The sequence below is a fragment of the Leptonotus elevatus genome, chromosome 13, assembly GCF_054856555.1.
Source record: "Leptonotus elevatus isolate MCC_2025b chromosome 13, RoL_Lele_1.0, whole genome shotgun sequence".
NCBI lineage: Eukaryota > Metazoa > Chordata > Actinopteri > Syngnathiformes > Syngnathidae > Leptonotus > Leptonotus elevatus.
In genome coordinates, this window is record NC_141251.1 from 17,227,240 (window position 1) to 17,255,193 (window position 27,954).

General features: G+C 39.6%; 2 protein-coding genes across 4 annotated transcripts; both read left to right on the forward strand.

The window, feature by feature from the left end:
- Nucleotides 1–1,789: 1,789 nt before the first annotated feature.
- On the forward strand, nt 1,790–9,587 carry drgx (dorsal root ganglia homeobox). Its single transcript, XM_086093427.1, has 6 exons — nt 1,790–1,934; nt 2,427–2,527; nt 3,478–3,579; nt 5,588–5,760; nt 7,429–7,541; nt 7,617–9,587. Exons 1-6 carry the CDS (start codon nt 1,877–1,879, stop codon nt 7,961–7,963), a joined length of 894 nt encoding a protein of 297 aa, XP_085949553.1. The 5' UTR covers nt 1,790–1,876; the 3' UTR covers nt 7,964–9,587.
- Nucleotides 9,588–13,553: 3,966 nt separating this feature from the next.
- c13h10orf71 (chromosome 13 C10orf71 homolog) lies at nt 13,554–27,151 on the forward strand. 3 transcript variants are annotated; one of them, XM_086093706.1, is made up of 4 exons: nt 13,554–13,707; nt 14,196–14,259; nt 16,127–25,050; nt 25,763–25,943. In XM_086093706.1, the coding sequence occupies exons 3-4, from the start codon at nt 16,285–16,287 to the stop codon at nt 25,784–25,786; spliced, it is 8,790 nt and encodes a 2,929-aa protein (XP_085949832.1). In that variant the 5' UTR covers nt 13,554–13,707; nt 14,196–14,259; nt 16,127–16,284; the 3' UTR covers nt 25,787–25,943. The 3 variants fall into 3 exon arrangements, with proteins under 3 accessions (XP_085949832.1, XP_085949830.1, XP_085949831.1); XM_086093704.1 differs by having other exon boundaries at nt 16,127–27,151; XM_086093705.1 differs by lacking the exon at nt 14,196–14,259 and having other exon boundaries at nt 16,127–27,151.
- The last annotated feature ends 803 nt before the right edge of the window (nt 27,152–27,954 follow it).

A 27,954-nucleotide genomic window follows, 5' to 3' on the forward strand; every position in this document is an offset into this window, starting at 1 on the left:
CAGTCATCCAGGTCATGCTAATCCACACAGGTCTTTTTATGAACATGTTCTTTTTAATAATTTGGGCAAATATGTATTTAGGCTAATTATGTTAATGTTTGTTAGCACCATCTCTTTAAATTAATTAAAATGGCTCATGAATTGGACTAAGACTAGTGAAATAAATTGTATTTTCCATCCTTCGGTTATCAAATTTTTTTCCCCCTCTGCCATACATTTTAAATTTTTTTGTCATTACGTAAAGAAAACTGGATGTAGCATTTTCTAGAATATATTGTTTAGTTGCCTAATTGTACCACTTTTGGGACTTTAGAAGTTCAAATGGACTATATTAATATTTTGGGGAGTAATTTATATAAAGATGAATACCCAAATCTGCCCTTTGGCTTGTATATGCAAATCGCTTTCTGGTATACTATTTAGCAATATTAGTGGTTCTATTAAACCACATGTTTTTTTGGGTTAGAGTTCTGAAGCAAAAGGTGCTTTCCGTATTTGTGAATGTTTTGCATAAAACGTTTTTTTTTTAAGGAGCAAGAGTGGGATGAGCTGCACATCCACTTGAGGTCTCCTCAACTCTTCAGGAGCAAATATTGGGCTAAAGTTATTTGATTTCAATTTTCTGCACGCACCTCGCCATGCAGGTCATAATAACAACTTTATTTTCAGCGGTGCATAAATTAATTACGCGCATTTAATAACTAAAATATCATTATATTCCCCCTTTAATAACATAAACGCCGCACGCCGGGGAAAGCCTTAATAGCGCGGGGCCGTGTAACTGGCCATTATCCGCCTGTAATGATATTACAGAACCAATTACGCGCCATTAGAAGGGATTTGGTGCACTTTATGTGCTTTGCGCTCCTCTTGGAAATTTCTGCAGCCTCATTTTGCGTGCGCCTCGCAAAAGGCGCGCGGGCGTCGTCCCGCATGTGCTTTAAAACTAATTGAAAGGCTCCCGCAGCACGTCATTCATCTCGGTCCGCCTAATAAATCGCGGGACCCCTTGCTGTGAACAAAATCAAAAATTTGGCCTTGCGAGTGTTGGAGAAGCGCAAGCCCTTGTAAAGTGGACCCTTAACACACCCCCGACGTGCAATTAACACCCCAAAAACTCGCTGCTTTTTTTTCATTTTTAATATATGAAAGAAATCAAAAAGTTCCGTTGGCATGTGCGCGTGTTTATGGTTTGGGAATAAGCGTGTTCTGCACTTTGGCTCTCATACGCACACACACAAGGAGGGGCGAGCAAGACAAACATAATCCGATTAGGAGCAATTAGGCATGAGATTGTGCGACACCAACTGAAAGCCTTCCAGGGGTCTGCTACCCACGGCCCGTGGGCCACATGCGGCCCGCCAAGCAAATAAAGCAGATAAATAAATAAAAAACTAAAATACACAAATGCTCATCATTTATGATAACAATTTGCTTTCATTATTTGTCCTCATTTTAGTACGCCCCCGAGGACTTTCAATGTCTTGAAAAGGTTGACATCTGGACACTCCCAGAGGTGTGTGTGTTCATTAGTGTGCGCGCGCGTGTGTGTGTCATAGAAAGAGCGAGAGGGGGTAGACTAGTGGACCCTCCCAGTCAACTCTTCTTCCCTCCAGAGCAGCATCTCCCTCTCTCTTGCTCTCTCTCTCTCTCTCTCTCTCTCTCTCTCTCTCTCTCTCTCTCTCTCTCTCTCTCTCTCTCTCTCTCTCTCTCTCTCTCTCTCTCTCACACACACACGTTCCCGCACACACGCAGTGCATCTTTTAGAGGATGCTCCCACGGCACACTTCCCAACTTTGACGTCCATGTACGTGTGTGTTTTGCGAGCGCAGGCAGGATTTTTGCTTGGTTGATTGTAAAGTGAAACTCTTGCAGGATGTTTTACTTCCACTGTCCTCCGCAAATCGATGCTGAGTGCTGTCGCTCCAATACATGTAAGTATTTGTTGTTGTTGTAATCATTAGGCATGAGGAATGTGTCAGTCTCTTAGCGTGACATTTTTAGTGCACTGAAGCGTGACTCTCTTTGCATTTTACGGTTACGTTTTCTGCATGCTTAGTGCTAGAAGAAGAAAATGAAAGAGGAATTTAGTGTTGAAGGCCCCTGGGGGCAGCTTTCATCATGGGTGGTTCTTTCGGGGACAGATGTTGGTCGGCTGTCATTAGTGTCATAAGTCCTTCATGGCTCCCCACAGATTTAAAAAAAAAACATTAATGTTTCACGTCAATATGATTGTATTATTTGATTGTTGATTTTGCACTCGGAATCTTTTTGTTTTATTCCCCCAAATGAAAACGAAATAAATGCAAATGACTGACTGAGGCACCTCGTGTGTTTAAAAAATATATATTTACAAAAGTGACATTTTAAAACAAGCAAGTATTTACAAAGTGAGTAAATGTGTGTCTAATGTTGATACTTTTCAGTGAATTCGAGCACTTTTGCCAACCACGCCCCAGCTGACTTTGACGATGGCTTCCTGCGAAGGAAACAACGGAGGAACAGGACCACGTTCACTTTGCAACAGGTAGCTATATAATTGCACATTTTCAAAATGGACACTTTGCCATCTATTTTAGGAAAAGCCACAAAAACATATGCAATCCTATACAAGTATATTATTTTATTAATATAAAATACCAAATGTACTAGTTTTGTTTTTGTTTTTATTTAAATAAACAGCTATACAAGTATATTATTTTGTTAATATAAAATAACAAACTTACAGTTTTTTTAATAAACTGCTTTGGGCTATTTATTTTTTATTATTAGAGAAATACGTTTTTGTTTTGTCTTTTACTTGGTTTTCTTCATCAGTTATTGATGACGTGCTGGTGTTGTGTTTTCACAAATGTTGTCAAATTATCTTACTCACTCTGTGTTTGGAGTGCAGGACTATAAAATGAAAATCCTGAAACAAATCATATTTAAGATCATAATAATGTTAACAATTCCAAACTTGGCAGAAAGTTGCTTACTGAAGAATCCATTAAATAAAAAAGAAAAGAAAAAAGTTACTTATAGACTTTTTAAATTAGACTACAGTACTTTAAACAAGTATGGATATGCATATATATATAAATGTGTGTATTAGATTATTCAATATTTAAGAATTTATTAATACATAATAATAGCATGAATAAATACATAAACTGTATTCATAATAACAAATTTTCAAATATGTACCATATTTTCATGAACTTGTTTTGCATTGCACTTATTAATTTTTTTTAGTTACATGCATGCGTATATTGCGTGCTATATATACATATATATAGCATATATATATATATATATATATATATATATATATATATATATATATATATATATATATATATATATATATATATATATATATACATTTATTTTCATTTAAATAACGTGTTGTGTGTGTGTGTGTGTGTGTGTGTGTGTGTGTGTGTGTGTGTGTGTGTGTGTGTGTGTGTGTGTGCGCGCGCGCGCGTGCGTGGGCAGCTGGAAGCTTTGGAGGCGGTCTTCGCACAGACTCACTACCCGGACGTGTTCACGCGCGAGGAGCTGGCCATGAAGATCAACCTGACCGAGGCCAGGGTGCAGGTGAGCCTCGGCCTCCATTGAGTCATTACCGCCGCTCAAATGTTACGTAATAAAGGTCTTAAAATTGGCATCAAAATAAAATGACATTGTTTCATCATCATAATAAGCAGCTGCCATAATGTGGCTCTATAATTTGTCAAGTGTGAGTCAATTTCCAAGGCAAACGTCATCATGCAAAAATTATCATGTTACGTCACTTCCTGTTTTTTTTTGGGGTGGCGGGGCATGTAATTGCGAGGGACATAATAGTTGGGGTCACCCCATATAGCTTAAGGTCCGATAATGGAATCCAGCGTTGTAATTCAGGAAGCGTCAACAAATAATTCCCCCTAATCCTATTATCACATTGCTATTATTGAATCTGAGCGAGCAGGGATATTAAAGTTGCATTATTATTAGGAAATAAATGTCATTTCTGTTGCAGCGTTGTCCGCCTCTCCCCCCCTTCCATCCTCACTCCCATTTTTGTAGTGTCAATGGGCCTCCCCCCCCTCCCCCGCATTAAGAGCACGGTGCAAATGGAGATGAATGGAGCAATTATAGGCCATTGAGAGAGAGGGTGGGATGGTGGTTGGCGTTTGGGGGTATATAGGCTTGACTTGTAGCAGGAAGGTGCAGGGGTGAGATAAGTCCGTCGGCTGCATTGTTGTCCCGTCTGCATGTTTGCTCGGCCTTGTTGACATGACACAATGGAGAGGTAACCTCCATTCAATTGGCACGGCATGATTAATGCCCGCTCGAATGTGTTCCTAATCGAATGTGATGTTGTCAAACAATCCCTAAATGGGCAAATAAACGACTTCATGGCCGCCTCTCCCGGGCTGCACAACTGTCAGCGGGAAGTCATTAAAATATGATAATGAAAAATGGCTCAATTAAATGTTCTTATAGGCTCTGACCTTCATTCGATTAAGATACCACCACTACTTGTTCTTACTTCTCACACGTGCATGCGAACAACTTTTGCACTTTGACTGCTACTTCTACAACTTGACATTACATTATGTATGTGACAAACTGACGAGCTACTGCAACAAATGACATAATTGACACGTGACCAACTCATATAGAAAGAGTCATATATATCTTCTTGTGTGGGTTTGGATGTTGTCAAGCTTAACATGTCCATTCTGTCGGGAAATATCAATTGATTAAGAATAAATAAAAAATCAGAAATTTGAACTCCACACAATCAACTTGCTAACTGAAACATGTTGCTAGGTGACGTTAGACCATGTGCTCATGAGACAGTAACAAAAATGTCCACACTATCATTGTCCAGTGTCTACCCTGTCAGCAAGTGCACATTTTGCTGTTATTTTCTGTTTGCAGTTATTATTATTATTTTTTTAAGTGTTGGAGCTTGACCAATTGGTATCAAGATGAGATTTGACATACTTGTCATACCGTATACAGTATGATATATTTTTATTAATTTTTTTACACTACATTGCTTACATTTGACTTGTACAAATGGACTAACTAACTTTTATTTGATACTCACACACTAAACTGTATTAGTTATACTTGGCCTACAGATATAGTACAAAACATTACTTATATGTGGCATACTACTTATTTTGACATACTTATTGAAAACCTGTATACTGTAATGTTTTCTCGTTGTTATTGTTAGACAGTTACTGAAAAAATAATTAATGGAATGGGGTGTACCGATACTAAGTACCAGATACCAGCGACCGACACCAGTATCGGCCACCCTCTTGTGACCATTTTACGATCAGGATTTAGACAATAGAAATAGAAAATTGCCATTAATTTCATGCCATTTTAAGGAAAAATGCTGTATTCGGAAACGTCTTTAAAATGATCTGTCATTGCTTTTTTGGGAACATTTTATTAATCAAAAGTACCAGTGATCTTGGTGCTTGGTATTGTTATGGGCTACTTCCCAAGAGTTGAATACTCGTACTGGTATCAGTCTGAAAAAGCATGGCACAGAACATCGTGGTCAAAAAGTCATTGGTCGTGTTTTGTGTCACTGCAGGTTTGGTTTCAAAACCGCAGGGCCAAGTGGAGGAAGACGGAACGAGGCAGCACGGACTCTGAAGGAGGCAAAGAGCAGCTGAGCGAAGCCGCGCCGCCAACGCGCAGCATCAACTCTCAGTCGCCGGTGGAGCCGAGCAGGAAACTCAAAGACCCGCTGGACCTGCAGCAGAGGTGAGATCGGAACACTGAAAAATGTTTCATTCAACTTTAAGCATTTACGCACACCTCAAACTGGATCAACACCAAATTGGACGCTTTCACCTTGATCCACATCCTGCATGTACAAGCATTTTCTCACAAAATGCCATGCATTATTAAACGAGGAAATGCCGGCAAAGTTTAGGATAAATCCTAGCTCTCCACTAAAATGTAACTGTTTGATAATGTATAAGGTATACAAAATTAGTTTACTAATTAGTTATCTTTTTAGCTGGTTATAGACCGCATTTCAGAAAATAGTGGAAAGATATTCCGGTATATAACAATAATGTGGAAATATGACATAAAGTTGACAGAATGCTTTTGCATCGTTAATGCTGTGCAGAGTATTAATTTAAAGAATGCCGTAAGACTCCACACTTTCATACTGTTTATTTGCCTAAGTGTTGCTGTTTTGGTTAGCAACATAGTTCAAATGGGTTCAGCAGTGTCTGAGTGTCAACATTAATGTCTATGAAACGAGATTTCAGCCTCTATGTGTTGCCATGTCAGGGCCTTCAGAATCAGTAATGCTGGCATGGTTCAGCTGGAACTACATTAGCAATGTGACGTTTGACCTTAGTTAGCATTTTCTAGTGATGGGAATATGAAGCTTCATGAAGCACTTGCGGTAGGTAAAGTTTTACTCTTCTAAATTGTGCTTTTGGTTTACATATAAAGACTAGTTCAGTGGAAATTGGTTAGATTTCCACTGCATCTTTAATAAACCAAGAGTGCCACCTAGAGGAGTCAAAATATATCACAAGTGTTTCATGAAGCTTCATTTGCCCATCACTGCATTTTTGGTTGGTCATAGTAAAATTTGTTACAACAAAATAATGTAACAACAACAATAATCCCAATAATAATTAATAATTATTAATAATAATAATAATAATAATAATAATAATAATAATAATAATAATAATAATAATAATAATAATAATTAGTGGTGTCAAAATTGGTGCATTAATTTTGAGTTAATTTAAAGTTCCTTTACTGCTACAAATTTTTTAAACGTGCGATTATTGACTGCCCCTTACTTGTAAAGCCTGTATTGGGGGGGAATTCCAGTCGCAACGAAGCAGACATATCCACATCAAAATTTAGCAGTAATAAATTTAATAGCAATGCATATATTTGTGGAGACTGGGGTCAAGTTGTATTTTACAATTTTTTAAATGTTCAGAATTTCACAAGGTATTTCATGTTAAATATTGGAAAGCTTTTAATATGAACATTAAAATGGACTGAGCTGTAACCGTCTTACAAATACAATTATGCCATCTAGTGGCAGATGAATGACCTCAACACAAATCAATATCACAATTTTTACAGTACAGTAAGTACATCTTTTTAGTTTTAACTCAATTGTATGAATTATTCTGAAGTTACTGTATCAATGACTAAAAGATGCAGCCATATTTTTTCCCCACTTTTATGTTAACAAGAGTGTGAAACTTAGAAAAAAACCGTATTTTATTGTACATTTAGAACAGATATAAAATTTGCGATTAATTGTGAGTTAACTATTGAAGTCATGCGATTAATTACAATTAAAAAAAAATCACTTGACACCCCTAATTCACAACATACCACAATTTTTGTACTTGGAGATTAAAGTGTCTTTGTTTTGGTCAGTATGAACAGGCCGGTGGGTCCCGGTGGTCCCTTCTTCCCATCATGTCTACCAGGGACCCTCCTCAACTCTGCCACTTATGCTCAGGCCCTCTCTCAGGTGGCCACTTTGAAAGGTGATCCTCGCTACTACACCCATAATCCAAATTCTTACCTTCACCATTGTAAATGTCAAATGTGTTGTCTTTCAGGTAACGCTTTGTGCTCCTGCTGCGTTTCGGACCCCATGGGCTTGTCTTTCCTGCCTCCCTACGGTTGCCAGGGCAACCGTACAGCCAGTGTGGCCGCCCTCCGAATGAAGGCCCGCGAGCACTCCGAGGCCGTGCTTCAGTCGGCAAACCTGCTCGGCGGGGCCGGGTCTGGGGTCTTGTCTGGGGCGGGCATGGTGAGACCCCCCGCGGGCACTCCGGCTCAGGCGGAAGCAGGCGCGACCGGAGGCGGGGACGCCTCCAGCCCCAACCTGACCTCTAAGGTGCTGGGGGGCGCCCTTGAGAAGCACCCTCACTGCTCCAACAAGGACGGCGTGGAGAAGAAGTGAGCATGCGGACACTTGAGTGACAATGAGCGCTCGTCGGAGCACAACGATGGAGCGAGCACGAGATCTAACTATTTATTGGACTATTTTGAATTATTATTATTACTGTTTGTGACAAACATTCGGGGGACCTGTTTGACCTCGATCACAAAAGCACACGTTTGGATCTGTTTTTTCCTGCATTCTTCGATGGACTAATGCAGTTAAGTCCGATATGATTCATGCATTCATTCAACACATTTTGAGTGGTAAATTGGCTGTAAAGGACATAAAAACACAGCAAAAGAATCATATTTCTTTTTTACATTTTAACAAAAAGTTGCATATCCAAAATTATTCATCCCCTTTCTCTTTTTGAGACTTCATTTTCACTTTTTTTTAAACTTACTTTACTTACTTATTTTATTTGTTTATTTATTAATATTTACTTAACTAACTACTCTAATTATCATGCTCCTCAATAATACAGTCTGAAATTACAGTAATGTCAAGCGACAAACCTATATTTGCTGGGTTTGACTTTTGAGTAAACATGCTCGTCGCTAAATATTAAAAACTTAGCATTTTTTCCCCATAATGCCACGGGGTATTGACTTAGGCATGTGCAAGTTAAAAAAAAAAAGATATATTTTTTTAAGCATTTGGCCTTTAGCATTTTTTCCCCCCATAATGCCACAGAGTATGTGCAATTCTCCATGGTGTTATGGGAAAAAATGCTACGTTCTTAGCATTTAGCTACAAGTACGTTTGCCAGGCTAAAGTGTTTATATTGGCAGTTCCATACTTAAGTAATTTGGGGCTTTTTGGGAAAAGCACAAAAAAACCCATCTTACAGCTTTTTACCACTTTCTAGTATGAATTCCAGCTAAAATACACTTAGTTTATATTTAACTGAACAAATACAAATGTATGAATCATTTGAGGCTTAACTGTACAGTGGATCTAAAAAGTCGACACACCCCTGTTCAAATACATTTTCTTTTTTTTCTCTTTGTGATATAAAAAAGAGACCAGGATAACTCATTTCTAAATATTTTTCACCATTAATGTGACCTATAACCTCACCATCACAATCAAACTTAAACAGGAGTTATAACGCACCTGCCACTTTTCCAAGTGCCTCTGATTAACCCCACATAAAGTTCAGATGTTCTCGTATGTTTTTGCTGAAACATTTTAAGTATGCATTTGGTTATTTTGTTGGTCACATTAATGGTAGAAAAAGTTTTGAAATAATTTATCTTGGTCACAAAAATCTGGCATTTGCACAGGGGTGTGTAGACTTTTTGTATACGCCCTACACCCAATGGATAATGTGAATATGTCAGTTCTGTGGGCCCACACTTACTTATTGTAAATGTTGATGCATGTAAAGAGTAACTTAATGGCAGTGCTTTGCTGCATTTTTTTGTGTTTCCACAAACCAATCATTGTTGATCTTCAAGTGAAAGTGCACTTTAATCTAATAATATCAAATCAGCCGTCATCAGTGGAAGTGTGTCCATGTGCCGGTGGAGGGAAGTGAAAAGCAGCCTGGGTGTCTCTCTTTTGTTAGCACGATAACCGACAGACAGCGAACACAGCGCCGCTGCTGTCGTGACATGTTCTTTAAAACAATTAAACATGTAGTCGCTCATGTTGCTCTCGCTGCAGCCATCTGTTCTTATCCATTATTTAGCAGCTCCTCTTCAAAGCCCGGAGAGCATCACGCTGATGTTTATCATTCATTTACTTTGAGGAATCTTCCCCTTGCCTCTTAATAAAGCCCATTAAATGTGATCATCTCAGTGTATTTTGTGGTCCATTTGAAGAAGATGACCTCTCATCACAGCTATATTTATTATTATTATTGTTATTATTATTTGATCACTTCCTCCCTTCAGTGATGCAACATCAGATGACAACACAACCCATCCTGGAGGATTTTCAGGAAATGACTTTTGATAAGTCAATAACACAATTAAGTCAACTGCACACACATTATCGTGAATAATTGATGACAAATTATGTATGATCGTGAAGTACAGCTTTAATAATTGATGAAGTGACACCCTGCTGAGAGATCATGTCAAAAGTATAAAGTCACATTCTAGACTACACCAATTATGTGCATGTTTTATATTAATATATTAATAAAGCAAGTCATTACAGTCTATAATAGCTTTTCTTTGAAACAAGAATACTAAAATGAGAAGATGCTAATTGTGTATTCTTTTAATATTCAATTTAGCACAATTATTCTTCAGAAATTAACATTACTAACATGAATTACCCGCCAAAATCAGGTATATATATATATATATATATATATATATATATATATATATATATATATATATATATATATATATATATATATATATATATATATATATATATATATATCAAGGAGCGTGGCATGGCAGCTAATATCCTGCCATAAATGAGGAGAGAAAAAAAAAAGCACCAATGTGTACACCACAATCCAATCCCATTCTCACAAAAGATGTGGAAAAACACATTACGGCTTCCCAAAATTAAATACAGTTGTTGTGGAATTGAATCATTACAAGCCAAAACAAAGCGTGCAGGAGTTCTAATGACTCCGATCATCATTAAGTTCTGCCCGTAATTCCCGGCTTTAATATTTCATAAACAAGTCAAGTTGGTGTTGACATTCAGCGGCAGCATGTGGCATCATTGATGATTGTACAAGTCGTTGTGCGTTGCATTGTTATATCAAATTAGCTGGAGAGGAGCCAGAAAAGCAGACAAACATGGGGAGAATGTGGCTGATAGAAGCTCTTAAATTGCAGTTAATGGCCTTCTTTTGTTACAGTAATGAAATATTTTTTGCAGACATGTGGTCAAATGTGTGCTGAAACCACACACACACACACACACACACACACACACACACACACACCCTGAACCATACTATACACTATAGTATAGTTCATAAAGCCGGAAACAGCCCGCTCCATATTACCATGTCTGCTTGTAATTCCTGCACCAGACCTGATCAATAACCCAATCAATTAGGATCAATTAAGCTCATCTCTGAATGGCGATACTCCAAACGAAGCAGATTTTAATGCAGCCGCCACTAATGTGCAGGTGGGCCGTGTGCCACTTTCGCTCCATTTGAGTCCTCCTTCCTTACTCAGCAACCTGACTGAAGGCCTCCCTGTCAACATTTGAGATCTAGGCTCAAACGGAGAACATTTGCAACAAGATCCCATCAAAAGTGCAGTTACACTAGGGCTAAGAAATAGTGAGGGTCTTTTATTGTCATTTTTCCACTAGAGGGAACTAGTGTGCAGGACTCTTCTTCCCCAAGATCCCATACAGCAACTCCAATTATATACTTTTTATGTAACATTATCTATTCCATAGAATATTACTAACATTATGTATTGTAATAAGATACAATGATAACACTAATACACCATATATGGCAATTAAATAAAGTTAAGGAACATTAATGGCAAAATAGGTGCTGTATATAGTTTATAGTGCAATTAAATTAAGGGTCATCCTGAAATTTCACCTGAAAAACAAATGCCTTGGGTGCACGTCTGTAGTTCTTGAAAATACATGCTCAATCCCCTAAAAGTAGTGATAGACCGATGCTTTTTTTTTCAGGGCGGTTACTGATACCGATTATTAGTAGTCGAGGAGGCGAATAACCAATATTTCGAGCCAATACTTGAGTAAAACAGAAAATGTTAGCGTCTAAATAAAACAATAAAAATACTCAGTTGAAATGGGATCAAGCATGTTTGTTAAAACAACCTTTAAAAGTGTCAACATATTGAAGGTTTTTCTTTTAATTTTAAACATATAGAGAATTACGAAAGTGCATTGCATTCACTTGGGACTTTTTTTTCTTCTGAGAAATTATTCAGAAGGCTGTATTTTTTTTTAGTATTCTTTTCTTTTTTAGAATATTTATTTTACTATTTTTTTAAATGTATTTTTCAGTTTTAGAATTTTTTTGTAGTTTTTCCCGAATAATATTTTCTGTTTTACTGAATATTTTTTCCCTATTTTACAGCCACTCACCCCCCCACCCCACCACTATTTTTCAGAATATTTGTTTTTCTGTTTAATGTAATATGTTTTGCCGTTTTTTTTTTAATATTTGTTTTATGACAGAATTTTTTTTTCAAAAACATAAACTGAAAACAAATTATTCAGAAAAACAGAAAATATATGCACAAAACAGAAAAAATACTAAACAAGCAGAAAAATTAAATAAAATATAAAGGACACAGAATTTGTCAGAAAAACTGGAGTGTTTATTTATTTTTCAAGTGAATACGGTACACTTGAGTAGACAGCTTTGTTTTAAAATTATGATAAAAATTGCAGGGCGGCTTCGTCATCAACATATTTTAGGCTAAATTAAAAACAAAACAAGAAAATAGTTGCCTAAAGTTTTCTACTGTAGTTTTCCAAAATTCCAACATAACTGAAATGTTAAACTTTCACGTATTTTTGTTTACATTTCTTAATTTGTAGTTGTTATTTAAAACAAAGTTCAAAAATAAAACCTGAGATACTTCCCATAGTGTCAGCAACATATTTTATAAAGTCAAGTGAAAATTTAAATAAACACGTCAATAAAAATAAAATTCCCTGTGGGTAACCCAGTTTTAAATTACTCTCTTAAGATGGTATTTCGCTGAGTGACAAATTAATTTTAATGCAATTTATTTACGACAAGTAAAATGTAAACATCTTTGCAACATTTTGCAACATTTTAAGTACCCTAACGAAAACCCCAAATTCGCTACGTTTGCTAGCATTCACCGCTCAATGTGATACCAGATTTATCGCCTTCAGATTTGTCAACTTGCCAAATATCGGCACCCCTAATTGGCCCGACCATTAGTCCCTAAATATTTGTGGACCAACAGTACAGTACATGTAGTAGTAAATATGCAGAGAGAGTGTGTGACCCGGGCAGCGCATGTGTGTGTGTCCATCACGCTGCCACGCCGGCTGTGCACCCGCCAAGAATCCCAGGAAACAATCTGCTGCTGCAATCTCCTATTATAGCAGCGGGCTGTGGGAGGGCACAGGCCCGCCCACCTTCCTCCCTCATGGCCTTTTGAGCTCCAGGGGGGTGAGAGAAGCTGTAGTCGGGTAGATTAGCCCGTGATAAGGTCTACTGGAAAATCAAATGAAAGAATATGTTGAGCGGTATTGACGAACACTTGGCCACTTGTTGACACGCCACGTAGATCAGTAAGTGTGAAACCATTTATCACAAAATTAGAAGCCCACTGAAGTGTCATAAAAATAACAGGAAATGTGATTTTATTTTTTTGTATTTTTTTTATCGTATCTCCTCATAAATGTATCCACAGTGAATATTTCCCAGTCTGCCCAAAGCTCATTCCTGAGTGAGCCGTCCTCATTTAAAAATAGTTGCCAGGCTGTTTGTTTCATCCATGTGATACTCGACACCACAGGATCTAGTAGACCTGCACGCCAGCTCCGAGCCCCCCAGTCCGTCCCCCCATGATGGAAACTCTCTCTGGGACAGCTCCTCTATTTCTGCTTGCGCCACGGCCCGAGACCCGTTTCCTCGCTTGGATCTCCAAGAGGACTTCGTAGAGGACTTTGGCTTAGAGGGTGAAGACGGTGTGACTAGACAGTGGAGAAGATAGGGCCCCCCTCCCATCAACAAGGCCTTTTCTTGGGAGGGGAGTTTTGAATCACTGGAAGGCCCAAAAGATGGAATATAAACTTGGAAGAAGGTAAGACCTCACTTGACATTTTATTTTTAAGGTATTTCTATTACGGTACATAGATGAAGACTAGATGGACAATTAAGAGCTCTGAAAATATCCTTAATCTTATTTAGTACATTATGTAAATTTCGAGATTTGAACGCAAGTATTGTAAACAGATTGATTACAATCTAACATCATTTAGAAATACTGAATAAAGTAAAATATTATTGCAGTTCTGTCTACGTTTGGACCTTTCACTTAGGTGTTAGATTTTCAAATCAGAGGCCTCTCACTGTACACACATAAACTAGTCACATGTAATAATGACCCAGAATCTAACCACAACTTGATTTTATTACCAAAAAATAATAATAATAAAAAAATCTTCCAACAGCCACTATAAAAGAAAGCTACATTTAATTGTTGCGCATGAACAATATTTTGTGCTTATTATCCTTTTGCACCTAAAATGACTTAAATGATGCAAGTTTAAAGTATTCTATGTGACGTAGGTGCACCGTGGCAGCAGAGCTGTAGAGCTTAGATGTGCTTTAAATACTTCTGGATGGCTTCCAGGTAAGAAGATATTAATGAACCTGGAGTTTGGCAGCAAAAATAAAACCCAATAGCATGCATGTGATGCTATTGCTGCTTCTGAATGAATGCATTTATAAAAGAAAAGACTCACAATTTCTGATCATTTTTAATAAAACCATGGCAGCTGTTGCAGTGCTTGAACGTATTAGAGAATGTAAAATGACTTTTGATGCAAATAGACAGCATGTACAGAGGTGATTATAAACAATTCACTATGAACATTTTGCTGTTATGTTATGCTGTTCAGCCAAAAATAATTCACTAATGGATTTCAGTATGGACAGTGCGGTGTCCTAATTTTTAGGACGTCTTCCGAACAGTTGTAAGGTTGGCTACTAATCCAGGTTTTACCCAGCCTTTTTCACACTTTATATTGGTCAATTATTGGTAAAAATTATACCCACACATCCACACGTGTAGTAACTATGAGTAAAGATTTGTGACAAAATATCAAATTTGCCAAATTGTGGCATAGGAAGTTTCATCCTGACGCCACCAATATGATATATTTTTTGTATCCATCCATCCATTTTCTTAACCGCTTATTCCTCACTAGGGTTGCAGGGGTGCTGGAGCCTATCCCAGCTGGCTTCGGGCAGTAGGCGGGGTACACCCTGAACTGGTTGCCAGCCAATCGCAGGGCACACACAGACAAACAACCATTCATACTCACAATCACACCTATGGACAATTTAGAGTGTTCAATTAACCTGCCATGTATGTCTTTGGAAAGTGGGAGGAAACCGGAGTAGCCGGAGAAAACCCACACAGGCACAAGGAGAACATGCAAACTCCACCAAGGAAGGCCGAAGCCCGGACTCGATCTCACGTCCTCTGCACTGGGAGGCGGACGTGTGTGCATGGTTAGGTTCATTTAAGGGCAGAAAGCTGGTGCAGACAATTGGATTTGCCAAAATAACTAAAGTGAGCATGTCTTTGGTGCACATAGCAACGGTGAGAAATTTCCCAAACACACCCGGCAAGGTCAGACTCATTGAGTGGAGAGATTTACAAGACTGTTTTGGGAATGACATACTGTACAGTAGAATAACAGTAGTAATTTGTAATGGAGACATAGCTATGCATCAGAAAGCAACACAACACAAACCACATTTGCTGCCTGCACTGGTGATTTTATGATTTTTGGACTTTGTGTGATAGTGATTTTAGTTTGTGATTTATGACTTGGGTAAGGTTGGTTTGCCGTGTGCCTTGTCGGACCTGCCTGCCCATGAGTGTGGTTCAATAGTGTCTTGTTCTGATGTTTATTTTAAGTGTCAATATTAGCTTCACTGTAATAGTATAATATTTTTATTTTTATTATTTTTATTATATTTTTATGTTTTATATGCTTTTTAATATATTTGAGCATATATACATATTGTTGGCACCATGAAATTTTCAATCAACATATTTTCCCCTTAAAATGATAGATTTTTTCAGTTTAAACTTTTGACCTGTCATCTATGTTATATTCTGAACAAAATATTGAAGAAAAGAAATTTGGCACTTCCACATAATTGCATTCAGTTTTTATTCACACTTTATATATATAAAATCTTATTTTTCTTAACATTCATTCATTCATAGTGTCAGTTCCTGGAAACATGTCAATTGTGTTTAGCCTTTAATGTATTGACTTAGTCTCTCATCCTACTTTTGACGAAACTTTGTTCTGTCTCTGTTTGCTAATAAATCTATGTTGCTGAAATCCGAGGCCTCTCTCAGAGATAACCAACAGAAATAACTTCTAGTGTTCAAAACCAAGGAGGCATGAGATTGAAAAGCACCATTCGCTTAATTAAAACATGATAAAACGGTAATTCCAACTTTTTGTGTTTTGTAGGTAATTTCCAGGATTTATTTGGGTGAAGGACAACTGAGATGCACTAGTAGCTTGGACCCGGAACTCAGGGTTCTTAAGATCTGCAATGAAGAATTGTATGAGTTGCTGAGGTGACGGTTTGAGTGACTGACTAAGCTCACTGTTGGCAAGCCCGCATAATGACGTCAGTGAAGAAACGTCGCTCAAACCGGAAGAATGGGGGACATCGGAAGCACAGCGACGGAAGTTTTAGTGACACCTCAAGCGGTGGATCCTTTTTGGATGAGACTGACCGCGAAGTCCGTAGCCTCACAGACAAAGCCTTCAGAAGTCTCTGCATTGGAGAAGAGGCCATTTATAATGACTCGGATTTGGGTCAATCCTCACCTTGCATCCAGAGGGACAGACAGAGGGCCTTCAATGAGAGTGGACTGGAAAAGGAGAATGGTGACAAGAAGGAGCTTAAAAGAGCAGCTCATGAGAGCTTCAGCCTGATGGTGCAGCAGTATGAACAGGATTGGATCCATGACGGAATGTATGGGGCAGAGATGAATAGAAATCCACAATGGGATGTTTATGGAGACGGGACACAAGGGAGGGTTTCTGCCACATTCCAACAGTCCTTAATGGAAATGACCCAGGAGGACAGATCTCTTGAAGAAGACCCACTTAGCTATTTTAGCAACGGAGCCACCGATTTGAGTTTGCAGCATCGAAGAAGCCGTTCTAGAGTTTCTTCACTGATCAGAGCATTTAACTCTGAGGATGGAGCGGTTATGGAAGATCAACTCCGAGAGTGGAATGATGAGGCACGCTGGAACAGACCAGACTTGATGAACATGCCTTCACCTTATCAGCAAAATTTTACTAATGGTCATTTCTCCATGGTTGGCCAGTTCTCATCCCAGGCCAACAACCTTTACTCCAGTGAAGAAGCTGCAGTGTCTCACATGAATGCTGCATCTTCTTTTATGGGATTAACCTACAACAACCAACATATGATGACACAACTCGACTGTAATACCAACTTCTTTATACACAGCGAATTAAGTCCCTTCAGAGTATGGCAAGACCATAACAGGTTCCAACAAGGAGAAGTCTCGAGGTATATGCAATGTTCAGAGTTTCCTAAGTGGGGCCAAACACCCATGTACAAGGATCTTTCACTGGAATCCCAAATGAACGGTTCCTCAATATTTCAAGAGAGGAGTGGAAGGCACCATAGGACTATGATAGCCCCTGTGGCTCCCAACCCATCTTTACGATCCATTTCAACATCCACAAGGTTGCAGAAAGCATGTGCATTGGAGAAGCGCTGCGAGTCTGAGCAGGCGGTACATTGTCCCCAAAGGATTAGGACACAGAGTCTTGGAACAAACAGACTTCAATCCCAACGGCCATCAACTGCATCGCCCACTGTAGAGATGTCATATTATGCTCAGGAAACCCTAAGCTCTGTAGAGGCCCTTCACCAACAGATTAAAATAATGATAGAGCAAAACAATCCAGAGAAGACAGCTAATAGACATGGAGTTACTCCCTCCAATGTTGGCCAGCTGCTTTTGCCACTGGTTCCTATGTCACAAGCAGAGCCACCAGAAAGTAGAAAGAATGCAGGTTCTCCCCAAATTGTGGAACATCCTCCAGTGCGTGCTGAAAGCAGAGGGGCCACGCCTGATGTAAGGATGTCAAGCTATAAATCCAAAGCTAGCAGCCTGCTCTTCAATCTCAAAGACAACAGAAAGAGAGTGAAAAGTACATACAGTCCTGCAAAATTTAAAGGCTGTGAGACAACAGAAAAAAGCAGAGAACCTCCTTTCTGGGAATCGAAAGACATTGTGATTGATATACCTGAGTATCTACAAGCCGATGTTCAGGAATCCAGCTGGACTGATGGAGCATCTCATCAATATGTTAAATCTGATCACAGCCCCAGACTTTTTTCTCCTGGAATGAATTCTCAGCTCAATACAAGGCAAGTTTTAGACTACAAGACAGCTCAGAGACAAGATGGGACAGTCCATCAGTCTGGGTACATACCTGAAAATTACACTGGCAATAATTTGACTAATGGTCAAAATTTCAATGAAGATTGGCCATTATTTGTTCCATTTAAGCAGGACGTGGCTGGCATTCAGGTGGGAGGGCAGGTATACACACATAAATCATCTTTTAACACTACAGACGTGAACTGGCAAATGGGTGAAAACAGTCAAATAAGAGACTGCTTACCAAGGGAAGGTGCCCATTTGAAAGAACCAGATGTGAGGCATTCCACTGAGGTGGTTCAAGTAAATCAGAACAAAGACAATTATAGCAATGTTTCAAAGGAAATGTGGAGACATCCAAATACCCCAACTACAAATCAATTGGCTCTGGAAACAGTTGTGGCTCCATGGAAACAAGACACCTCACCTTTCAAAGAAAAACACCAAAATGATCAGGGGAACCTACAAGCTAACACCGTAAAGCAGATCAGATCACCAAGAGATAACCGCAGAAGAGAGAGTCAGCAGGACACAAATAAAGAAGCCAAAGGGACACCACAGCGTAGTATGTCTGTAAAAAACACCGAATTTTGTGAGCAAGACAGGATAGAGGGCTATTTACAACAGAACAATAATGGAAATGAAAATAAAGAAACTGACAAAACTATGCAAAATCAAGAAACAAGTCAGAGAAAAGTATGTACACAAACATTAAAGGAAAAACAACCAAAAGCAGCTGAGAGACAAAACTCATCAAATAGCCAAAACCGTTTGTTATCGGCTCATAAGAGGACAGAAAGGGTCCACCAAGTGAAGGATGGGCATTTGGTTGAGTTCAAGGCTGTACAAAATACATCAAAACAAATACAATCAGAGCAGAGACAAACAGAGCAGTCTAAAGTTCAGCAGTGGGCTCATGGGGAGCGTCTCGAAGACAAGTCTGCTTTGTGGCAGACTGGTTCATTTGAAGCAGAAAAGACTGATAAAACAACAGACAAGGTCAAATCGGGACAAGATGAGGCAAAAGAACCAAGAAATAAGGAGATGAAAGGAAAACAAAAAGACAGAACCTGTGAGACACCAACAAGAGCTCCAACTCAAGTTCGAGATAGGAAAGAAGAAATTAACGACGTAAAAGTACAAGTTGAACAGATAAGAAGTGCGCAGAAGTGTGTGAGTGAACGAGACCAAGCAGAGCAGGCTGACTTGGAGGAACTTAACGGCAAAGAGAGACTATTAGAGTCCGTTAAAACTCAACCCTCTGAAAAAGAAAACATCACACTGGATGAGGTTGAGGAAAAAACACCTAGAATTGAAGAAGAAGGTGAACAGAAAAAAGAAGTCATGGCAAAACAAACCGTAGCAAAGCAAGTCAGCAAGGAAAAAGCTCAACTACAAGCTAAAACAGAACACACTAGCACAATGGAAGTGTGCAGTGGAAAGAACAAGCAAAATGAAAAGAAAGCTGAGAAAGAATCACAAGTCAGCGTTCAACCTAAAGAAGAAATGTATGATGCCACAGAGACAAATTATGTTGCCAGAAAAGCAGAATTGGCTAAGATGGAGCTAACCAACATGGAGTTGGCTAAAGTAGTACTAGTAAAACACCAACATATAAAGCAAAGATCAACAAAGCCCACAACAATCCTAACAATGCCGCATCACGTTAAGAGTGAGCCCAATAAAGTTGACCGTGTAAAAATTGAGTTAGCCAAAGCTAAAGTGGAGCTAGCAAAGATAAAGGAGAAAATGAATGGAGATCAAAAGGAGAAAGTCAGATGTACAATTATCACTAAGGAGGAACTTGTTGCAAACAAAGATGCTTCTGTCGAGGTGACGGCCATACAACAGACAGAACAAGCACATCAACATAGGGACAATTCAGCTGCTAAAATAGCATCTAATACAAATCAAGACGACCATGGGACTGATTATTATCAAAGTCTGAGAGAGAAATATGGCTTTAGTAATTCACTTTCACACAAAATGACATCAGGGGCAAGCATTTCTTCAAAAGATGGCAATGTAACTCCATCATCTGTGTCTTTTGATATTGCAGAAGTGAATACCAACAAATCAAAGGGTGACTATCCCATAGTCTTTGGCGAAACCAATAATAAGGAGAAATTCAACTCTAATAGAGGAAATGAGAGTCTTTATATCTACAGCGAGTCATCCAAAGAATTCAAATTATCACAGGCAGACGATTTATCTTCTTGTGCAGACATAAAAGCAACTGGTGACACGGTTTCTGATACTGGAAAAGAAGACGCATTGAAAAAATTGGAAACATCTTATTCTGACTGTCATCCTGCTGCTTCACAACAGACAAATTCGGAGTCTGTTCGAAATCCTGAAAGAAAACATAAATCAGAGCGCCTGAAAGCAATGCCTCATAAAGAGAAAACTCAAACAAAACAGGAGATTCTTACTTCCAAAATAAAAGCTCATGCTGAAAAAGAGATTTCAGCGCTGATGGAAGGTTTTGCTTTACGAGAGGTCTTCACATCTAAAACCGCTACCAAACCACTAACAGCCAGTCAGAATCTTCATTTAATGCAGAAACCTCCATCACACGAGATGCTCGGAGGCCATGGAATCTCAATATCCAGTAATATTACCACTAAACATCAGACGGGATCATCAAAAATAGAGGACAAGGCTCGTCCCAGCCCAGGAGAAAGCAATAAAACTGTCAGTCAATTGCAGAAGGAACATCTCACAGAATCCATGAAGAGCAACGACCCCACAACTGAAGTTGCACCCACAGAGATGAAAATGACACCAGGTTATTCTGCGAGCACAGAGCAAAACACTGAACACCATGAAATCGGGTTAACAATACAAAATAAAGATCAGGAATCAAAGTATAGCAAAGAAAAAACTGCAGTAAAGCCTGATGAAAACTCAGAAAAACTAGAATTGGAATCACTTATGCACAAATCTGATGCACCTGGTGACAAAATGAAGTCATCGCAAGCTGCAAGTAAACAGGGAGAAGTTCACAATGACTTTGTCTTTGGGCAGACTAAGGGCTCTGTGGCAGAGGACAGTTTGCAAATTATGGGAATAATTGTGACTGAAAAAGTGAAGAATGATCACAAAGTGTTGAATGCTGAGGAGAGCAAACAAAGTAGTGCTGAGCCTGACACATCCTTCCTCAGCGCAAGTAGAGAAATGAGCAAGAAGAGTGAATGTTTGATACAAATTAACACAACACACGGAAAGGAAACTCATCCTACAGAAAAGGAAACTCCAAATAAAGTTGGTATGAATATTTATCATGAGGAAACCACGGAGAAAACTGTAATTGAGAACGTGACAGAGAAAATGGCCTCTCCCTTGCAGCAGTACTCTAATATCAATGCAGAACCCCAAAGTAAAGTACAAGTTAAAGGACCTATGTGTGGAAAAGATGTGACCCCCACACTCACTTTAAGTTCTATAAATAAAGCACCGGCCGAAATTCAACTCCTTCACTATAAACAGGACATAACAACATCAGAAATGGCAGGATGCAAATTTGAAACCTTCGACTCAGCAAAGAACTGCCACAAAGATCAAGAGGAAATTCAAACTAAAGAAATTAATCCACAATTAAAGCAAGTCCCAGCCAAAGTAATAAACTCAGGACTCAACTCCGATAAGGCTGTTGCAGAAACTCAATCTGTCACACCATCCCTGGAAGAGGATGTGGCACCTGCCATAAATCCATCTAAAATCTGCGACATAGAGGATAAGAGTGCACCCCTATTGGAAGTAAACAGAATTGACAGTAGCACCCCCCAATTAATTAAGACTGAAAACTCAAAAGACTCAAAACACAAAGAGTCAAACTTGGGGATAATGAATCAGCTGGAAGATGTTCACATAGACAACATCCTCATCAGAGTTTTACCAGCAGCAATAAAGATTGACAATGTGGAGAAACATCAGAGCGCAACATGCTCTGATGTGGCTGCTGTTGAGGAACATCAACATGAAGATTCATCTAGTGTGGGTGAAAACATGAGCACATCAATCAAAAATCTTAAAACTAAATATCCTGCTTCAAAAGGCTGTGAGGAGCAGAAGAAAGAGAAGTTTGAAGACAAACTGAGTGTACAAGATGTATTGGACAGTGTAAGAAAATTGGCTGATTCAATGAAAAACATAAATCAACACAATAACCTAAATACAACAAGAGAAGACAGGGAGACTGACATAGCACAGATACAAGTATCAAAAATACAAGCCAGTGAGGGAGACTATTTCCAAGTTCAAGGGATACCTGAAGCACCATTGAGAAATAACACACACGCAGATGTCTCAGGTGCTTCCAAAGTGATGGAACATTCTGACCAACCATCAGATCAGAATAAGTCAGCATCTTCCCCAATAAGTGTTCAAAATGAGAGCATGCAAAAACACACAAGGGGTGTAACAGATAAGAACTCTCAAAGTGATCGTCCTTCAGAATTACAAAACTGTGAAAAGATGGCGTCTGCCCAAACGGTGGATGTGAGAAAACAGCAGCCAGAGTTTAGATCAAGTTTATCAGTAAGGGAAAGACATAACGCAAGAAATTCACAGCCAACAAGGCAAGAGACAGAAGTGAAATCAAAACCAAAGGACAGAGTGTCTACAATTCCTGAGATATCAGCCCTGGCAGACTATGCCAGATTAAAAGTCATTGTTTCAGAAGACAGAGAAAACACAATTCAGGAATTCCCTCCACACAAAAAAGAAGGATTCTTTCCACTGATACAGTCACGTCATAGCAGACGGCCAGTATTCACTGCTGACCTACAAGAGCAATGTGTGAAAGACAGAAGTGTGCCAAAAAAGACAGAGGTCAACACAAAAATCAACAAAGAGCCAAAACCCGTTGTGTTTCCCATAACTGAGAAAGAGCATCAGCGGACAGGGATGTTCAAACTGGGAGAGAAGGATCGACCAGACAAAACAATTTCTGATGTCAAAGACCATGAGGGAGTTTTGCAACAACAGCTACAACAGCTCACACACAGAAAAAATCCTAAAGCTCAAGTTAAAAATGAGGTCAACAGAGAAGAGGTCCCTAAGGTTGATGGACAACTAGTTGGTCAACAAAGTACTAATCATATGCAAGCACCAACACCATCTGCCTCACTTAACCTACCAAGAGAAAGTCCTCAGTCACAACAACAAAACCAACTTGATACTCTAAATCCAAATGAAAAATTGTCATCATTGACCTCAATTAATAGTTTGGTGCTCAGGGATAAAGACTCTTCTACAAAACCCACTGTGGAGCCAATTTATCAAGATAGTATTTCAAAAATAAGAAACGTTGTAAATAAAGACACAACAGGAGAAAGAAAAATAGAAAAATCAAGAAGAGAAAACCTTGAGACAAAAGCCAAACGAGAGGAGAGTGCAAAACAACAGCAAAAAGAAGGAGCTTCCAAGAGAAGGGAAGATACAATTGCAGAAGACATAAAAGCTAAGATAGAGGAAAGGAGAGCTTTCATATCAGAAGAGAGAAGACGTGCACAAAGAGAAGCAGCACGGTGGGAAAAACTAAAAGAAACAGCACAAAAGATGGAGGAAGAAAGAAAGGGAAAACCAATAGAGAGCAGGAGAACAAATGCAATAAAGGATGAAAGAAGATTTGAAAGAGAAGGAGGAAAGACACTAAAAGCCAAAGAGGAAATGGGAGGAAGCATATCAGTTGGAGAGAGGAACAGACTGGAACAAAGACTGGGAGAGAGAACTGCTCAAGAGGAAGAGCAGATAAGAGCTCTGCTCATGGAGGAGCAACATCTAGCCAAAAGGATTGAGGAGAGGAGGCTTGCGGAGGAGACTAGGATCAAAAAGATTCAAGAGCACCACAGAGATACACAGAGGAGAGGAAAGCAAAAAAAGGTTGAACAGATGACACGTGACAACGCAGAGACAACTGATGCTGCTGAAAAGCCGAACACTAGTGCAAAACTCAAAGAGGAGCAACTGGCCAAAGGTGAGCGGGTGATTGCACCTGAAGAGCTGCTAAAAGACGATGATATCGCGGCTAAGAGTGAAGAAGAACATTTAACAGCTCAAAGAGAGAAAGCATCAACCAGTGAGGAGCAGAAACGTACAGCACTGTTAATGGATGCTCTTCAGTACTACACCATCACCTCTACTGATAAGGAACCCAAAGAAAGACAAGCACTTTCCCCGCTATCCCTCCAACAAAAAAAACATTCATCTGTGCCCGCCGAAGACTCTGGATCGCACAGAAGGTTACACAGGCCACATGCTCCACCATCTCCCGCTCCTTCCCTTCCACGCTCCAATACTTCTTCCCCTGCTTTTGCAGGCAAACCTTTGATGTTCAGAGTGAAGGATAACACCAAAGGTTCTTCTTTCACTAAATCAGTTAAACCACGCTTTCATAAGAACTTTGCAGAAGAGCCCAGAGTGGGATCACCGATGGAAGGGAGATCAGAGAGAAGAGAGGATGAACAGGAGATAATGAGGCGTAACACTGGAACACCCATCAACCCTGACATAGTCCCAGGATTAAATCGATTTACTCCTATTAACGAATCTTCTGTCTCTCAGCCTGCATTATCACAAGAATACTCAGCTCCTCTCCCACATCACAGGCCCTTCTCCAGAAGAAGCATTGCTCTGGATGAGGACGACTCTCGATCGGTCATCAGTAACATGTCTGAGGATGTACAGAGTTTTTCCACCGGTGCTGCTGACGTAGCAGATTTGAGAGGGCTGTATGATTACGAGAGGCCTGTATCAGCCTGCAGTTTTAGCAGTGATATGTCCCGTTTGGGAAAACCTCCAGCGGTTCCCCCAAAGAGTGACAAAGCCTTGCGCAGGGCACAAAGACTCACGACTCGTAGGATAAGGAAAGATGTGACACAAAGTGCAGCAAGCAACCCTGCAGAGAACCCACAACAGGAAGCCACCAGTAGGCCTGCTTCTGCCTCCACTGAGGTACGGTCCTCAAACCGCCATGCCATGGCTTCTCCGCATTTTGCCCCTCCCGTCTCCCTCACCCACGCACCTACATTTGGGCCTAGCTTACCCTCTACACACACAGAAAACCTGCACTCACGCCTCACTTTCCATGCCTCTCCTCATGCCACGGTCCCTGTCTCCCTCTCTGTCACTGCACCTGTATCATACCCTCAATACACTCCACCCATGTCGCACCCAGTTGCTTCTCCTTCCCCTAAACCTGCATTACACCCAGTCACCAGTGCTCATGCCACCACCCCCGTGTCCCTACATGCTCCATCCCCTAATGTAACTTCACTTACATCACATCATTTTGCCTCACCTCATTCCACTGCATCCATCATGCACGTAGTTGCCTCCCCTCACATCCCTGCCCCTCCATCCCAGCCAACCACCACTACTCACACCACAGCTCATGTGAACCAATTAGCTGCCTCCCCTCATGTCCTCGCACCTGTAATCCATCTACCCGCAGCTCTTCATGTCACTGCTTCTGTAGCCAATCCAGTTGCCTTCCCTTACATGCCTGCCCTTGTCTCTCATCCAGTTGCCACCTCTCATGTCACTGCACCCATCTCATTCCCAGTCCCCTCCCCTCATGCTTCTGCCCAGATTACCTGCCCTGCTGCTCCTAAAACAGTTCAACATGTTCCTTCTTCTCCCACTGTCCATTATGCTACCCACCCAGCTCCAGTGTCACAGTACCATGTAGAGTCAAGCTATCCCCAGTCCTACCCACTGACCCAGCGCAAGGTGTTGCAAGACCTTGGCTCTGGCCAATACTTTCTTGTGGATGCACCTATCGAGGTGAAAATGAAGACTTTCTTTGATCCAGAGACGGGAAAGTATGTTCAGCTCAATGTCCGTGAGTCTGGCCAGAACATCTTTCAACCTCATCTCCAGCCTGTGCTGACCCAGCCACTGTTTCCTCAGCTGAATTTACAACCCAAACTACAGCTCCAGCAGCAACACGAGCTTCTCTCTCATAGTTCTCCAGCTGAGAATCCTTTCACATTTTATAAAGGCTACCAAGCGTATCCACAAGTTTACAAAGGTATCTCCTCTATGCCTTCCCAAACGCCACCCTCAAAAAAGTCAGTCCAGGAGGAACTGTATTTCAAAAATAACTGTAAAACAAATCAATCCAGTGAAATTGGCCAGAAATCTGAAGGTCAATGTTCCAGCCCCGAGCAGACACCTTACATGGATACAGTAAATGAGACAAACAAAATACAAAACACTGTTTACAGCACGCACGATTCCTTCCCAGAGTCTAACACAAACAACCAGCTTGCAGGAAGCCTTTGTGAAAATGATAATTCAGCCCACTCAAGGTGCCGGCCATGTGATATAATATCTATGAGTGAACTGGATGACTTTATGGAGATGGATTGGTGAGGTTTGAAAAAAAGAAAGGAAAGATGTGTTATTGTGGTGAATGGCAGTGTAAACAATGCAATACAGCAATGTTTTTCATGTGGAAAAAAAGTATATGAATATTTTCAGTTTGTCCCTATGAAATGCAAATGTTACATTGCTCATGCTAAAATGTATTGGGCTAAAGCTTATGCAACAGAGTTCACCATTCCATTGCCCTTTATGAATGTGAGATACTAAAGCATCTCCCTTATGTAAACACTGTCAAAGTACAACTTTTGCTTTTGTGATGCATGTCTTGTAATGCATAATGCCAGTGAAGGTTTTGCTGATGTAAAGCACCGTTTAATGAAGTACTATAAGAAGCTGTTGTAAAGTGTCATACAGAAGTTGGTATTTAATGTTGGAAGTTGTGTTTTGCTGTGAAACAAAGCAGTGTGACGTACTAAAAATACACTTGACTCAACAGAATAACTGCTCAGCCAAATGACTACCTTTCAGAAATAACCTGACTGCTGCAGATTTCATTTTGTGACTTGAAAATGCAATAAGAAGATATTACTTTTACCTGTTTTGACTCTTGAAATGTTCCCTGGGTCTGAATGACTGAAATTAAACATCTTTTCTGCTGATTGCGTACAACAATTGTGAAGGGCTGTTTAGAGTGCATCGATAGGTCCTAAGAGAGTTAATAAACAAAAGAAAGATTTTGCAGCATATTCGAGTTGTCATTTCATTTCTGCATGGAACTGAACCAAATGCTTGAATCCTTGCAAACGATGCCAGTGGGATCTAATGACAGAATAAAAATCGATTTTCTTTGATTTCCCTAGACTGACAAATTCAGATACAAATGAACACTGATAGTGAATAGTGACCCCAAGTGGGCTCCACATTCCTCAAGCGGTAATTAATTGTTTTGTATTCAACATTTTACAAAAAAGTACAATTCCTTCAGAAATCACGTGTGAATAATAAGACACTGTTACTCAAGCAAAATGTCAAAGAAAGTATTAAATTAATGATTACACTTGTTAACAGATCACATCATATCACAGCATACAGTGGAACCTCTAAGGTCAAACACAGTACATATAGGGTTTCCGTTTGACCTCCAAGGTTAACTTAAACTGTTGCCATCATAAAGTCGTTATTGCAGGTAACCGTATTGGTAATGTTTTAAAGTGTAAAAGGTAACCTCTGTTAATCGTAAAATATAAAAATAAAACATGACGGTGTGAAACTATTACTGTGCTACTTTCGAGGCATATTTTTCGGAAGGTTTCTGTCACCATCTCACCCCTGACCCCAATGAGGATAAACGGTATGAAAAAATAAAGAACAAGATAACAGCACACAACTATGCTAAAATCATCTTTTTTTTCTTCTTTTATTGAACAACTGTGTCAAACATACACATCTATATTCAAGATAACCATACACACAACAATAAAGGATTTTGTCATAGCACACTACAAAATTCTAAGAGAAACCAGTATACAA